At 35.4% G+C, this 16301-nt stretch overlaps 2 protein-coding genes across 4 annotated transcripts; one reads left to right on the forward strand and one right to left on the reverse strand.

Annotated features, from left to right (window-relative positions):
* The first annotated feature begins 5319 nt into the window (after window positions 1–5319).
* LOC135595957 (probable serine/threonine-protein kinase PBL21) lies at window positions 5320–11204 on the forward strand. Of its 3 annotated transcripts, none has more exons than XM_065087541.1 (8): window positions 5320–6016; window positions 6904–7119; window positions 7213–7445; window positions 7847–7973; window positions 8048–8119; window positions 8348–8534; window positions 8733–8847; window positions 10739–11204. In XM_065087541.1, exons 2-8 carry the CDS (start codon window positions 6972–6974, stop codon window positions 10991–10993), a joined length of 1137 nt encoding a protein of 378 aa, XP_064943613.1. In that variant the 5' UTR covers window positions 5320–6016; window positions 6904–6971; the 3' UTR covers window positions 10994–11204. The 3 variants fall into 3 exon arrangements, with proteins under 3 accessions (XP_064943613.1, XP_064943608.1, XP_064943603.1); XM_065087536.1 differs by having other exon boundaries at window positions 6956–7119; window positions 10733–11204; XM_065087531.1 differs by having other exon boundaries at window positions 10733–11203.
* Window positions 11205–11779: 575 nt separating this feature from the next.
* On the reverse strand, window positions 11780–15727 carry LOC135595964 (cytochrome b-c1 complex subunit Rieske-4, mitochondrial-like). Its single transcript, XM_065087552.1, has 2 exons — window positions 15440–15727; window positions 11780–12671 (listed from the first exon to the last, which is right to left on the reverse strand). The coding sequence occupies exons 1-2, from the start codon at window positions 15621–15623 to the stop codon at window positions 12028–12030; spliced, it is 828 nt and encodes a 275-aa protein (XP_064943624.1). The 5' UTR covers window positions 15624–15727; the 3' UTR covers window positions 11780–12027.
* Window positions 15728–16301: the final 574 nt, after the last annotated feature.

The raw sequence follows: 16301 nt of genomic DNA on the forward strand, positions 1-16301 counted from the left end.
ACCCAATATTGTATTGTAAATTGTAAGGATTCGTGTAGGAAAGAAATATAAGTATTTTGAACAGATAATTTAAGCTCAAGAAATTAGAGTCAGGATCATATCTTTCTTTTCTCGATTAATTGTCGTGACGGTTAGCATGTTTACAGTATCCACCGCCGATCCATATCTTTCATCCGCAAACATGTCTGAAGAATGTAGAGGGATCCGTAGAACAACAGAAGTGAATTCTCATAATTGATGGAGCAAAACACTCTGTGATGATCCAACAACACATTTCTGTAAGATGTGTAATCGAGAACCATGATTCCCGACAAGAAAGAAGGAGTCGGCATGATAATATTTGTTTGTGAATTGCCCAAATACCTTGCAGAACTGCAACAAGTATTGGCAGCAGAAGACTTCAGATTCAGTAATCCGCATTCGTTTCGTCTCCACAAAATATTACAGCTTTGTACCTTGCTTGTTTCTTTAAGCCAAGCTTACCTGAGTGAAAGCACCGCAACTTCTTGGTTCAGGTCGAAGTCTTTCCATGGTAGCTGGAGAGACGAAGCATCCGAGGAGCTTCTGCAGCTGCCAATACAATACATGCGATCAGTCTCCACAAAATGACATTTATATGCGATTAGCCACGCCTACCTGAATCATCATGTTTCATTGAAGATTTTGGAGTGAAAGCACTGTTGCAACTTCTTACTTCAGGTTGAAGTCCTTTCCATGGCGGCTGAGATTTGAAGCATCCAAAGAGCTTCTGCAGCTGCTAATATGCATCTTTTTGCCTCTGTTTATTAGCCAAGTCTTCCTGTGGAGTGAAAGCAGTGTAACTTTCTAGTTCAGGTTGAAATCCCTCGCATGGTAGTGTAACAATCCATATGTTCAGTCTTTACAACATGGCATTTATATCCATGTCTTATTAGCCAAGCCTACCTGAGTCATGATGCTTGCTTCGTTCGAGATTGTGGAGAGAAAGCACTGCAACTCGTGAGTTCATGTTGACGTCCTTTCCATGGCAGCTGGGACTCGAAGCATCCACGGAGCCTCTGCAGCTGTCGATACAATACATGTGTTCAGTCTTCACAAAATCACACTTGGTGCCTGTCATGATGCTTCTTCATTCGAGATCGTGGAATGAAAGCTCTGCAACTTGTTCATTCAAGACACAAGAGATTTGATCGATACCGTCAGAGGATTTGAAGGAACAGAGACACAAACAAGAAGACTTTGGGCCGGCCAAAGTGCAGCTGAAGAAAGAGGCCACAACAACAAGAACATGGAAACTCACTGTGGCTTTTTCACAAGCACCTGTCACCTCAAAAGACTTCACAAGTTCATGTGCTGCCTTCCTGCCTGCCTCCACATGGTTTTGGAAATGGGATTTGTAGTAAGACTTTGGGATGTCTGGCAATGGTAGCTCTACCGACAACAGTGTGAGCTCTAAATAGATTTTGGTCAAAGTAATTTTAGGGCTTTGTTGGTCAACGAGAAAGTAGTTGTGGGACATCAACAGAAAAGAACACTGTGGCATGTATTCAATTCATTCAACTCAACTTAAAACAAAATAAAATTAATACAAAAAAGAAAATTACAGGTGTCAATGGGTCAAAGGTGTGTTACTTGGAAAACAAATACTATTAAAATATATATTTTATGTTGGGTGAAAAATTAAGATATTCAATATTCAATTTAAAAATTAATAAAATAAATAAATATAAAATTTAATATATTAAAATCTATAAAGGGATATTTGTCCAAGAGACATGTCTTTTCATATACAAGTATTAACAAAATATTCTTAAATAATTTTAAAAATAAATCCAATATTTTTGTTCTCTTCGATAAATCGAAACATAACATGTTTATCATTTATTTATTGATTCTACTAAACACTTTTTTCTTGAATGTAATGTGGTCTTGTTCATGCTTCATGTAGTGCATATAATATTAGCACCTAAAGTATTATGCTAATGCTCGATAAAATATACAAAAATCACATCATGTAATGGCATATCATATATTATGACAAAAAAAAATACAATGTGATGTATTAGTAATATCATTTTTATGTAATTGACACCTAAACAAAAAATTAAAATGCGAAAAATAAATATAGCTTAGGAGTGTCATATAATATACAAATCTTTTTTATTGTAGAACAATAATGATCTGGACCAGTCGCCTTAATATGTTAGATAAAAGATTGGAGAAATTTCTGGATATCTGTGTTTTATATTTATTTCTCAAAATTTTGATTTAATGTATATTCCATATACATATATTTAAATATATATTTTAAAAAAATAATATATATATATATATATATTTATTTTTGTAAAGATTAAGTGACAAAAATGATATTCGAGCTCAAAACCTTACGATACATTATTAAAATTCTTACTATCTAAATTAGCTGACACATTAGATCAAATTTATATTACTGATAATAAGAGTAAGAATATATCAACCGGACAATTGAAGTGTTTCCTGCCACTACTTGGTGGAACATCTGATGAAGCACTTGCAAATTGAACAAAAAGGTCAATAGCAATATTAATTGATTCTTATCACGATATTAAATGGTGGGATAATGTTCTCAACACAATCTAATCTTATCATATATGTCAAAGAACATTACCTTTGGCACAAGTTGGATCTCCGAGCACTCATTTGCTATTTCTACTCTCTCTCTTTCTTATCTCTTCCTTTTACGTTTGGTCATATGTTTAATTAATTGTGTGTGTGTGTGTGTTGTGTTTCTTTCTTTTGGACATTTCCTTAATCTTTCATCTGATATATGTTGTAGAAAGTGCTCCTGAATTAAAATCTGATGGATCAGCTAAACTACAAGAAGAGGTGAAGGAAATATTACTTATATATATATATATATATATATATATATATATATATATATATATATATATATATATATATATATATATAAAAGAGCAATAATGGAAAGTGCTCGTAGTTCCTATTAGTCTACATAAAAGACAATTAGCAGCATCTTTGAGGGGATAAGATTTATTATAAATGCAAAAGCACATAATTTAGTTAATGATTGTGTGATTAAATTAGGCATAAAATAGTAGGACATTCAAGACATCAAGGTATTTAGATTCTTACATGCTAAATTATTCTTAAATATGCACAATAATTATCTTTTATTATATTTTTTTATTTGAAAATTTTGATGTTTAATTTCTTTTACGACGATGTAAAATCTCGATTTAACATGATTCGATTGACTCAAAAGGATTTGATGATTATATTATAATTAATTTTAGATCAGGGTTCAGTCTAATTTATTTATTGATCTTAAGATTTCTAACTTCTATCCTATCTTTTCTTATAGATAGGTAATACTTGGGTGTGGTTGATGCATGAATAGATTGATATCTGATTTGAATGGACTTTGTCATAAGTATATTGTTTATCTAACCAACATGACTTTTATTGGCTTATAGTCAAAGCATTTGATAATATAAATCTTCTTCTTCTTCCACAGGTCTATTTTCTATCACCATCACATTGGATGCAATGTACGCATTGTACCCAATTTGTCCTTTTACCTCTCCTTCTGTCCTCCCTTTAGCTCATTCATCTTTCCATATTTAATTACTATAATCATTTAGTAATAAAATCAAACATAAGAATCTATAAGATTTCACTTGATAAATGAAAATTGGGTTAAACTGTCAATCTCATTAATAGCTAAAAAGATCTCACTTGAGAGAATTGAGCATTAACAGTGGTCATAAGATATCACAAATCTATAAGAGAATTCATGAGTCTTGGAAAATTCAAATAAATCTCAATATTGGTAAGATTTATTCTCACAAATCTCATTAAAAATATTTCTTACATGTAAATCAGAATAATTCAGAATTAATCATTTTGCTATTTGTGACTCTGAAGGACTGATGATGTCAGAAAAAGAGGAAAAAAGAGCACATAATTTTCCATACATTATAAATCATTCAAATTATTAACTAAAGAAAATAGAAGTATATATATATATATATATATATATATATATCCCTTTAAATATTAAGATCTTTCACAATTAACCATGACCTAGTTATAAGTAATATTAACTAATTTTAATTAAAAATAACTTAAATATATAGAATACTATTAATATATTCTAACTATAGTTGGGTGTCATAAGTTTTTATTTTAATACAAAGGGTATGTGATAAACCCTTATACAAAGACTTTTAACAACTAAGTTAATTAACAACTTCAAGGAATTTATGGAATCAAGTTTGAAAAATTAGTAGAGGTAAGTAGGTCTAATATATCATCACAAACTAACATGTTAGGTATAAAAATTAAATAAAATAAGATTTTGAAATCTCATAATTTAATAAGTCACATTGATACATCATCATCAATTCAATATTTTAGGTGTCATATTATAATTAGATCAATGTTTTAAGGGGTATTATATATATATATATATATATATATGTATATAACTTAAATATAGAGGGAGGATAAGTGTAATTTTGCCAAAAATAAAGGTTCACAAATTGGATGGTTGGGCCACATGAGGCCCAATAAAAACTGGGATTAAGCTGGACAACACCAGCTGTAGTGCACTGTAATTGATGATGTGATCCCATAAAAGAAAAAGGGTGAAGAAAACAAAAGCAAGAACAAGAATCCAAGCTGACCAACCCAACCCCCCCACTGCTCCCTTTTAGTCCCAAAAGAAGCAATTGCCAACCTAGTAATGGAGCCCAAGCCAAGATCAAACAGCATGTTTGGAGTTAGTTGGCGAAGGTGTTTGTTCCTCATCAATGAAACAGAGCTGTTACTTTCTTCCTCCTTTACTCCCCCCCTTCCTTGTTTTGCCAGCAGAACAACCCACAGCTCTTCACACACACACGCACCCCACATTCTTCTCCTCCTCCTCTTCTTACTGTTGCGGTTGAAGAGATGGAGCCGGAAATCTTCATCTGCTTCTTCTTCTTCTTCTTCTTCTTCTTCTTCTTCTTCATTGCTGCTTTTTACTGCTGCCATTGTATGATTAATATGGCAAAGGATAAAAATGAAAAGAAATGTGTGCACAGAAGAACCCTCCAACTTGCAGTACCTGACAACCCCCTCTCATTGCTTTACAGCCCATAAAACAGACATCCTTTTCTCTCCTCCTCCCTCTCTCTCTCTCTCTCTCTCTGCCCCTCTGCGGAACCATTCTGTTCTCTCTCATCTGTTAATGATCATCGCTTCCTTGGAGTTCGTCCCTGACATCGATCTTTTTGGGCATTTCCTCTGAAAAGTTGCTGCCTTTTTGCCTTTCGAGCAGGAAATTTGTTTGCTTGATCTGAATTTGGCTGGGCTTGTTGAGGAAGGAAAGAAAGGGTGGTGAGGAGGAGGAAGAACAAAAGTAGCATTCACCTGTTAATGTCGATCAGCGTATTCGAGTTCGTCCCTTTCATTGGCCGATTCGGGCATTTCCTTTGAAAAGCTGCTGTCTTTAAGCCTTCGGAGGAAGAAAGGAGCCTCCTTTCCCTTTTTTTTTTTCAATTTGAATCTGGTTGCACTCGTTGGAGAAGGAAAGAAGACAAGTTGAAGAGGTGGAGGAAGAAGAAGAACAAGCAAACAGTAAGAAACAGAGACTTACATCCAGTTGGTGATGGAGGTTGGTGCTGCATCGCTGTCTGCCGGCTATATTACTATTGGTTCGATGATTGCGAGCAGAAGTTTAAATTAAATTATTGGGGGAGATTCAAGTACGGTGGGGATGCGTTATCAGAGGTAAGGATTGGGTGGTGACAGCTTTTGGAGTTGAGCCTCGTTGAAGCTTCCTAAATTTGACCAATTGAGTGTGCATGTGGTGGGGTTTTGTTCGACGTACTTATTGAGGAGATTCGTCGGCGCCCGGTTTGGTTCTGCCGCCAATGCTGATGAAGGCCTTTTGCTGCGGTGTACGCGGAGGATACCATTTGATCGCAATGGTTTGCAAATGAGGCAACATTATTGCAAGCTGCAGCCATCATTTTTGAAAGGATTTCAGGTATAAACTCGCAACTCCAGTGGCTTGCGAGTCCAATCTTGAGTTTCATGTTGATTCTGCTCTGATTTCAGTTTTGGATCTTGGGTTATCAATTTGGAGAATCAGATCTTTCTTGATTCTCTACTCTTTCTACCAAGAATGCTTCTACTGAATCTGAACATGTATATTCACCAATCTCGATGTAGTCAGAAAGTCCCGACGATTATTTGCTTCGGTTAAATGCTTGCATTTATAAGAGTGTCTACCATGGAATCTTCAGGTGCTTTCAAACTGTATTGATTCCATCTGGTTGGTGGTTGCATGTCTACTCCTAGTTCTTGTGTACTTGAGATTCTATCATATCATCATCCTTTGGTGATTTGGTCTTGAATAATTTCAGTGTCGATCATCTGATGATGGTGGTGGTATATTCTTCCATATATGATTCTGAGATGTTGACAATAGAACAAATTTTGCTTATAGTGGTACTGCTGGAATAATTTTATTCTGTATTTGCATGCCATTAGTTGGGTAACAGCACTGTGTACTACAAAATTGAAATGATAACCTGTCTTATGCTAAAATGATTAACCATATTTTCTTTTAAGAAACTACCCAAGTTCATAGCCGAAGCAACCATGAAGCAATTTGCAACATGAGGATTCGTAAAAACAATTATATGCTAATTTAAGTTTTCTTGCGTTACTAACAATTATTTACTACATAAATACATATCAATTGTTTTCCTTTAGATTATCAAAAATATGATGAGTGTCACTGGTAGCTAATTTCCATGTATTATAAGGGATTCCTGTTTTGTCATTTAATTTAATCAAGTAAAACTCTGGTTCTTATTCTTCGCTCTTTTCGGTGCCAATTTTAACGTAGAATAATGTGTCACATTATAGGTTAAATGCCAAGAGAGGTTGATTCTGAGAGCTTTTTTCCTCTGCCTTGAAGTATATTCCCATACCAGATGTCAGGGACTCTTGCAGCAGCTCTAGGAGGTGCTGCAGGAGCCGTGGCATTGGTAGGGACAACAATTATCATCATCCGTTATTGCCTCTTTCGCAATAGGAGCATCTCAAGATCAGAGACAAATTCATCTGACCCATCTCTACAAGGTGACCGCCGTTTTTCTTCAATTCTATCCATTTTGACAACCATGCTCTACAAAATGTCACTGGTCTCACATATCACCTTCTTGAACTTTTCAGTGGGACAGACTGTTGAGCCGTCCTTGGGTGGAGGTGTCTCATATGCACCAGAATTTCAAGGAGCACGATGCTTTACACTCGAGGAGTTGAATGTAGCAACAAAGAATTTCAGCAATATCAATCTGATTGGGTACGGAACGTTTGGAGAAGTGAGCAAGGGTTTGCTTCATGATGGTATGGTTGTGGCTATTAAAAGAAGGTCATGTCCTCGAAGTCAAGAATTTATTGAAGAGGTAGATATTTGCCATAATGAACAGACTTATAGATGCTTGCATGAAACTATGTTGCACTATAGCATGATATTGGAGTAGTGTAACCCACTACGACTTGGCTAAACATGATTTAAATGTAGCATAAGCCACTTGGACTTGGCTGAAAGTGATTTAACTTGGTCCTTCACATTTCTAATAACTCTGTTATCTCCATACATTCATGTTGTCGGCTATGCTTATAAACAGTCATTATTAGCATATATGATTAACATTATTAAATATCTGAGAAGGTGCTGCATGAGCTGTCTGCATTTCACGAGCATGGAAAAAGTAACATAAACAACATTCCTTACGGCATTCGCTTCTGTAAATAAAGTTCTAGGCACAGCATCGCTGATGTGTCATTTGACAATGCTGTGTAGGTTCGCTATGTATCTTCAATTCGCCACCGGAACCTTGTAAGCCTTTTGGGTTACTGCCAGGAGGATCACATACAGATGCTTATCTATGAGTATATACCAAATGGCAGTGTTTCAACTCACTTATATGGTAATTTTTTGTTGTTGTATGGCTACATTTGTGGGTTCAACATAAGAGTTGTAATTTTTAGTTTTCTTATGCAGGTGCAATTCAAGCATCAAGTGTGAAGTTAGAATTCAAGCATAGACTTTCCATAGCCCATGGGGCAGCAAAAGGTGATCATTTTGCAAAATCAATTAAGACTAGTGTTTGTCCTCATCATGTTAATTCCTAATGAGAGATCCACTTTATTTACTTGAGAATTTCTTTTTGTGTTTTCTTATGGTTGTCTTGTAGAAACATAACTTGGTCCGGTTTATCTTATTTCAAATAATTCTTCTGTTATTTTCTCTGTCTGGTTCTCTACATTAACAACATCAATCTTGAATGTTTATCTTGATTAGGTATGGTTCATCTGCATTCCCTGAATCCTCCTCTGGTGCACATGAACTTCAAGACAAGAAATGTTCTTGTAGATGGAGACTTGACACCCAAAGTTGGAGATGCTGGTATCCACAGCTTACTTGATCGAATTGATGGTGCTGCTTCCTCTTCGAGAATCACTGAAGATGATCCCTTCCTTGATCCTGAGTATTCTTCAAACTTCAGGATTTCTTTAGAAACGATCTTTATGGCACAGATAGAAAACATTCAAGTTTCAAATATATCCAATGATGTTTTCTTTTTTAGTTAAAAATTGTCTGTACATAAGGTTTCACTGTTGAACAGGCCTAAAAATTTGCATCATTTAGTTGTTGTTTTAATTCCTTATCCTTGCTACTTGCACAGTGTCAAGGAGTCTGGAACATTATCTATAAAGAGCGATGTATATAGTTTTGGGGTGTTTCTTCTGGAGTTAGTGACCGGAAGGGAAGCAAGATCTGATAGAAGCATTATCCAGCAGGTATGTAGCAATTACTTGTAATTTCTTGTAGGAGATAGTTATCTCAGTGGTGAATGGCCATACTTGTGTTATTAAGCCTAAACCTGTAAAATATTGAAATGCTATTTCTTTCTGTTTGCAAATCCATTGCTTTTCTTGGATTGATGCTTGGTCATGTACTCAAAGTTGGTTTAATGAGTTTCTATATTTGGACAACCTAGTAACTATTGGAGTAGTTCATGTAATCATATAATTCCCTTGTAAATATTTCATGATTTTCCATTACCTAGGGAGCCATTGCATGTTTTTATATCATCTTTTAACCACAACAAATTTTGATTTTGCTATTTTTATTTGCTAAGTACTTAATAATCAGAAACCATCAAAGATTGTTCTTTTCTTTTCATGTAATATAAATATCTTTAACTATATGTAGAATATTGGTCTATCATGTTGCATGATCAGCGCAAACTAAAGGGAGAACTGAAAAAACAGGAGTTCAATACTTATATCGAGAAAAAGCACAAATGTTTAGTTAATGTATACTCTAAATAAAGAAAAAACCAAATGTTTTTCTTTTGGAATTTAACAAAACTGTAACTTATCTGGAAAATTAAATCTCTCTTTGCAAGCTAAAATATTCACCTTTATGAGAAAGGTAACTGAAGAATATAATGAGCTTGGACAACACAAGCCCCAGGCTCAAGAGTCATGTAAAGAATTAAGAAAAATCACACACTGGGTTGTGCATTTGATGCTTTTTTTTCTAAGAACAGGATGAGCAATATTTCTTCAATTTTACAATTTACATGTTCTCCAATGTGGGTTGTTCTTCTATGTGGTAAGAAGATCTAGGCAACTTTAGAGAGGGCCGAATAAGGTTATTCGATAGAAAAGTGCAAACTGAAAATGTTTATCAATAACCTCTCTCTGTTTGATGATAACAAGTAGTTGATGATGTGAAAAATGAGAAAAAGGAAAAGGACACGGTTCCCCCTACAGAAAGATATTATGGCTTAAGACCCCTTTTCTGGTGGTACCAATGTGGACCATTGTTGCCATTACCAGGTACCAATTATATAACTGTGATGTTTTTAAACATTCAAGTCATAATTAACCAATCCCAAGCCCTAAAAAAAAATTAAATATCTGATCTTGAAACACTTTTTAAGTAAAATTTGACATACTCAATTATTCATTCATCTATTTTTTTATTTTAATGTGTCATGTCATTTAAATCAGTAGTAGCAACACAGTGTTTTATCAATAAGCAGGATATAGACAGTCTATTATAAGGTAGACTCATGGATGTAAATACAATAAATTCAAATTGAGTCCACTTGCCCTAAATTCATGCTATAATGTTACGCTTTACATTACAAGGTATACAGAGAGAGTCTGTCGGGCAGTAATGTTCAAATACATCACTCATACTTTAACTAATTTGCATGTTCTTCATTGGAAGAGATTCGAGATTAAGTTAAGGTACTCAGGAAATAGAGATGCAAATTGTCAAATGTGCAGCAAAACTCTCGCGTTGTTTTTCTGGGTCTGCTCGAGGCACGGTTGGTTTTCTTTGTGCCTTCATATTTCAGGATTCACTTTTATGAGCAAAAGAATCCTTATAAATAGTCATAATCTTGTTTAGCAAGTCAAAATGACCCAGAAACCCAATAATGTATCTTGTAATTGCATTGCACCCGTGTTGGATTATCGCTTTTTCACATAGGTACCATCAGCTTGAGATATAATATCTGAAAACTATAGCCGTCAATTGAATTCGCATATCCATTTTAAACATCTATATTCTTGTATATTTGAACCATCCTTTGGGCTTTGGTAATGTTTGTTAATTGTTGAGGTTTTTCTATTGATCTAACAATGTTTTTGGGCTGCTCATCCTAAGGCACAGAACTATCATGAGGCAGTGGATCTTTCAACCCTTGTTGATAACAGGATGGGTAGCAGTTTCACCTCGGAAGGAATTTGGGATCTGTTGCAGCTAATTTCGTGGTGTCTGAACTCATCAAGCGAGGAGCGCCCACCCATGAAGTTCGTAGAGTTGGAGCTGCACCGGATACATGAGAGAGAAATGAGCTTGACTACCATCATGGGTGAAGGAACAACTACTGTCACCCTCGGAAGTCAGTTATTCACTACTTCGTAACCGAAGCAACCCGTATCGCATCAACTGTACATCAGCTCATTTAGCATGCTTTTAAAACCATCATTTGCAAGTTGTGTATAACCGTAGAACTGTGTATTCTTTCAAACAAAATTTTCTTCACGATAAATATTTGTACAAAAAGATGTTATGCTGATGTGTTATATTATCAATCCGATTGAGCTTGGAGTAATTAAGAAATAATATGCAGATGTGTTTTGGAGTTCCTGCTGTAGTAATGCTTGGTGTGGCATATAACCTACTCGTGCTTTTTTCCTTGCAGTGCAGGAAAGCCTTTGCACCCAAACAGGTGCAGATTGTTTGTGAGTAAAAAGGTGACCGATGAATGTATGATCTGTTCATGGATTTTTGTAGTACTCGTTTTTGTTCACAGTAATAGTTTTCATCATCTCTTACATACTTGGAATGGATCTCAAATTTGCTCATTTCAATCATGGCATATGGATGTTGGGAGGTAAACAATGGGTAAATATATAATTTATGTAGTTCATCGTATTCAATAAATCTTCTATGATATTTCTAGTTCCAAAGTGTGATACAAAAATGCTCAAGTCTCAACCATAACAGTGATGTACATCTCTGGCCTTTCAACAGATGATTAATTAACTTAATGACACCTCTTTTTCTTACAGAAAATTAGGGTGTATAATTGCATATTACTAATACTGATCATTACTTCCCAAGTTCAAAGTGATATACAATTAAGTCACTAATAAGGTAACACAATAAGAATATTCTACGAAAAAATTTCAAAATAACAAGTACAGCTTCAACAAATCAGATAAGTAGCTCTGAAATTTGTATGGAGATCAAAATGACATTAAAATACCGTTCATCGACAACACACTGTCCCAACTTTGTAGACCAGTATTTTGTTATAACTTATTAAAGCTTCAAAGGAATCGAACCCTCCATCACAAAATGGAACTATGCATAACCAACACCATAAAAACTGGTAGGCAGAAGATTCATGTCATAGAACATTAATACAAGTGTGCATAGATAAGAACAATGACTCAGCCAATGAGCAGCTTGTTTTCGTCCAAGAAGCTATACTGCGGCACCTCCAGGTTAAATGGAGCAGGGCCCTTGCGGATCCTACCAGAAATATCATAGTGCGAACCATGGCAAGGGCAGAACCAGCCACCAAAATCTCCGGCATTGGGTAAAGGGATGCAGCCCAGATGAGTACACACACCAACCACAACAAGCCACTCGGGGTTCTTCACCCTATCTGAATCTGCCTGGGGATCTCGAAGAGATAAAACATTGACACTGTTTGCCAGATTGATATCATCCTCTGTTCGTCGTCTTATGAAAACTGGCTTCCCACGCCACTTTACAGTTACTGTGGACCCTGGCTCTATGCTGGAGAGATCAACTTCCAAAGAAGCCAGAGCAAGGACATCTTTGCTAGCAGACATGCTCAACACGAACTTAAGAATCAGGAGACGAAGCAAAGAGGCATAAACAAATCTTCCACCGGTCAAGACAAAGTATGCAAACGCTCGCTTGCTTGGGTCACCTGGGGGGTGACGCTCATGGTTGTGTTCATCATAGACAATCTTTGAGGTCGGATTCTTAATGGCAGCCACTGTTGCAGGCAGATCAGCTAAACCCAAGTCCGCATATCCAGGGACAAGCTTTTCAGATGCATATCCTTCACATGTTTTACAATAGCAAATCAATTGAGCATAAGGAAATTCAGCTAATAAAGCGCATAACTTATGGATCAAAAGCGATCATATTAAAAGATTTCAGATGTCAATGATATATCACTAAACCAGAAAAATCAATAATAATAACCAATTCCATTTACAATGGGAAAAACATGAAGCAATATTCTTCAAGATATGATGAAAATAAATATAATCAGTAACCTAATATTCTTGTCAAAGTAGCACTAGAAACCACCCACAGCGAAACATTTCTAAATTCAAATTTAAATAAAAAATTGTCACATTCAATTAATACAAACAACTTAGTCACCAAAATTAAAAATAAAAACGGGGTATCATCTCTAACCAAGACTTTTGTCTTAATCTACATCAACAAACAGAAAAAGTTTGCATATTCCATCTAAGACCAAAAACAATCAACTTATAAGTAAAAATATATAGACATCAAACAGCCATAAAAACAAACCCATGCATATTGCATACTACTAATTATTAAGGGCCTAAAATGTAGAACATCACTGTGTCAATATTTTTTTTGTTAAAGGTTAGTTCCATTAGTCCCATAATTGCTTTTCAACAACAACCATACTCTCATCAACAGCACTTAATACTGGTAATTTCCTCAATCTTATAAAAGAGCTGCTTTATATCCTGAGCTTTATCAATAAAATCTTGTTATTCCTTTCTAACCAGATGAAAGAAACTGTAGCAGCAAATGCAACTCTTCTAATATCCATTATAAAGTATTCCTCAAAGCAATAATCTGCAAACCACTGAAGCTCCTGGTTAAAATACATAAAAGTTCTTTCAATTATATGTTCCAACATTATCTCCCATGACTGCTAATTAATTTGCATTTTAAAAAAAATGAGATGCATTCTGAGGATCTTCATGACAGAAAGCACGTTGTGAACGATGTAGAACTCCCATTTTAACTAATCTATCTTGACACAGCAATCTTTGTCCCACAACAAACTAAATAAAAAAAAGCATCTTTTACAGACCAAAGAACTTTGCTCCATCTAACCTTCCATTCTTTTTCTCTAAAGCATCCAAGCACTGTTAATACTGAAACCTATTTGTTTGCTGGGTAACCAGATAGGCACATCAACTTCACTAGTCATATACTGTGTAGTCTAATCTCATTCCACACCTTTTCCACTTCAGCATAATTTCAGATGCTAAGATCTATCTTTCACTGACTGAAACAAAACTGTAGCTTAGGCATCCACATCAGCTTCCATTATAATTTGTTCGGTGAATCTTAAAACAATTGAGCCTTTCTTTAGCCAATCATAATACCAGAACATAGTCTTTTTGTAATTTCCAACTTCCATTCCAGATCATGTCCAAGCATCAGCTCTTAGCTTAAGCTTTTCTTGCCAGGTCTCAGGCTCCATATGCTTGTATCTATATTTTGATTTAATAGATCCATTTGATCCATAACGAATCCACTCTACAAAACAGCAGCCATAAATGTTTCATCATGGCATCTTTATTTCACTCAAACATGTCCTTCAGGCCTAAACCTCCACAAATTGCATTTCACTTCACCAGCCCTTTCTTTTTTTGTTGATTCACCTCCACACTATAAGAACTGTTGACATTTCTTTTACACTTCTTTTATTATGGCTTTATGTAATATAAAATTTTGAGTTTTAATTGCACACTGAAAATAAAAAAACTGGTTTTGCCTGGCCTATAAGAACCGGCTGATATTTACCTCAAACCAAGTCCTTCAATTGGTGGATATGTTTCATCAAAGGTTAAGAGTTTTCTCCATTTAGTTTCTGCTTGGTTGCTTCTTGATTAGGATATGGAGGTATACAACACAAGAATACAAACCTATTTCATACACACGAATTACAGACAAGATATTGAAGCAATGTCTTAAAGAAAAAACAAATCTAAAATTCAGCCTCTGAGGAGTTAATGAATAATAGTTCCATTGGTCGTAAATCTAGTAGTACATGAAGCATATCATTCAGTATCAAAAATCACATTACATGATATAAAGTAATAAGTCAGGATGGCTGAGTTGTCAAAGGCATCAGATTCAACCTCTTGTCCTCGTGAGTGGATGTGGGTTCAAATCTTATTTCTGAAAATAAAATATGTATACCTTTAAAGAGAGAACCTTGGTGCCACAATGCAAATGACCAAGATTCAGAGTCATGAAAATAATCTCACTATTTGCAGGGATCAACCCATGTAAATTAACTTTGCCTAATCCACTATGGTACAGAATCTGAGCATCTATGCCCTTCCCAGAATCCCAGTCATCATTTACGACTATAAACCTTTATCATATATGCCTCTTCTAGTATTTAAAGCTTTTCCAAGATTGGCTAAGGGAACTAATAATACAAAACAAAGAATTTTAGGTATTAAAATCTAAATCCACTTGCAAACCAACGAGAAAAAAAAAAAATGGATCTAAGCAATTAGAAAAAACAAAGCTATCCAATATCCGCTCAGGGAATATAAACTACAAAACGCGAAATTTTAGACATTCCAATCTGGATCGGTTTGCATGCCACAACCCCAACGATAAATTACTAATCTCAAACATTTATAAAAATCTATGGGACGCAGCAGGAATTAATTTAATACGGCCGAACTTTAAAAGGGAGGAATAAGGATAAAATAACGAAAAGAACGACCCTTCTCCATTCCGGATCAGTAACTAGTAACCATGATATAACCCCCCAACGAATAGATTGAGGAAAGAAAAGGACAAAGCGCCAACCTCTGACGGCGGCAAGGAGAGGCGACTGAAAGGCGAATCGGGCGCGTGGAGAAGAGATCTGCCAGGAGTCGTCAGCGGATGAGTCCCCAAAGCCATGGACGGGATTCCGCGAGGATACGACCGAGGCGGTTGGAGTCTGCCACCGTGACAGCGCACCGATCCTTCTTCCCGCGACCCTCAGCATGGCTTCCTCCAACGGCGATTTCTAGGGTTTCGGTCGCCTCTCAGAAAGGGCTCGGAAGAAAAAGACACGGACGCAAAGAGGAGTGCAAAACGGTGCGTGGGTAGAGCAACTTTATATATATATATATATATATATATATATATATATATATATATATATATATATATATATATATATATATACGCCGGTGCTTTGTGGAGCGTTACACTCTTGCAGAACGAACCGATATAATATAATGAAACCCGAACCGGTATATACGTTATATAGCGGTCTTCCAACCTAATAAATATACCATATTTTTATAGAACTCATATTTAAAGCCCCTATAATTTTTTTTCTTGGAAATTAAAAAACTAAAGTGAATAAAAAGGAAAATTTACATGAGAAAAAAAAGATAAAAGTGGGGGCTTCAATTTCTTTTATTGGGATATAAACATTTGAATACTTGAAAAATGAGTTATCATAGTTTTTTAATTTACTCCTTGCATTCAAATATTATATTATAATATAGGAAGATTAGATCCTTACAGTAGAGATGTGTATTGTGCTCTAACCATTCTGATGTGATCACAGAGAGGAGTTGCCACCCACATATAATTTAGCAATATTGTTTTGTTATGACTAAACTCTAATGAACCCTTGACAAGCATTGGAAACTAGAGAAAGAGCTATGGATAT

Source organism: Musa acuminata, chromosome BXJ1-2 (assembly GCF_036884655.1).
Source record: "Musa acuminata AAA Group cultivar baxijiao chromosome BXJ1-2, Cavendish_Baxijiao_AAA, whole genome shotgun sequence".
NCBI classification, from domain to species: Eukaryota; Viridiplantae; Streptophyta; class Magnoliopsida; order Zingiberales; family Musaceae; genus Musa; species Musa acuminata.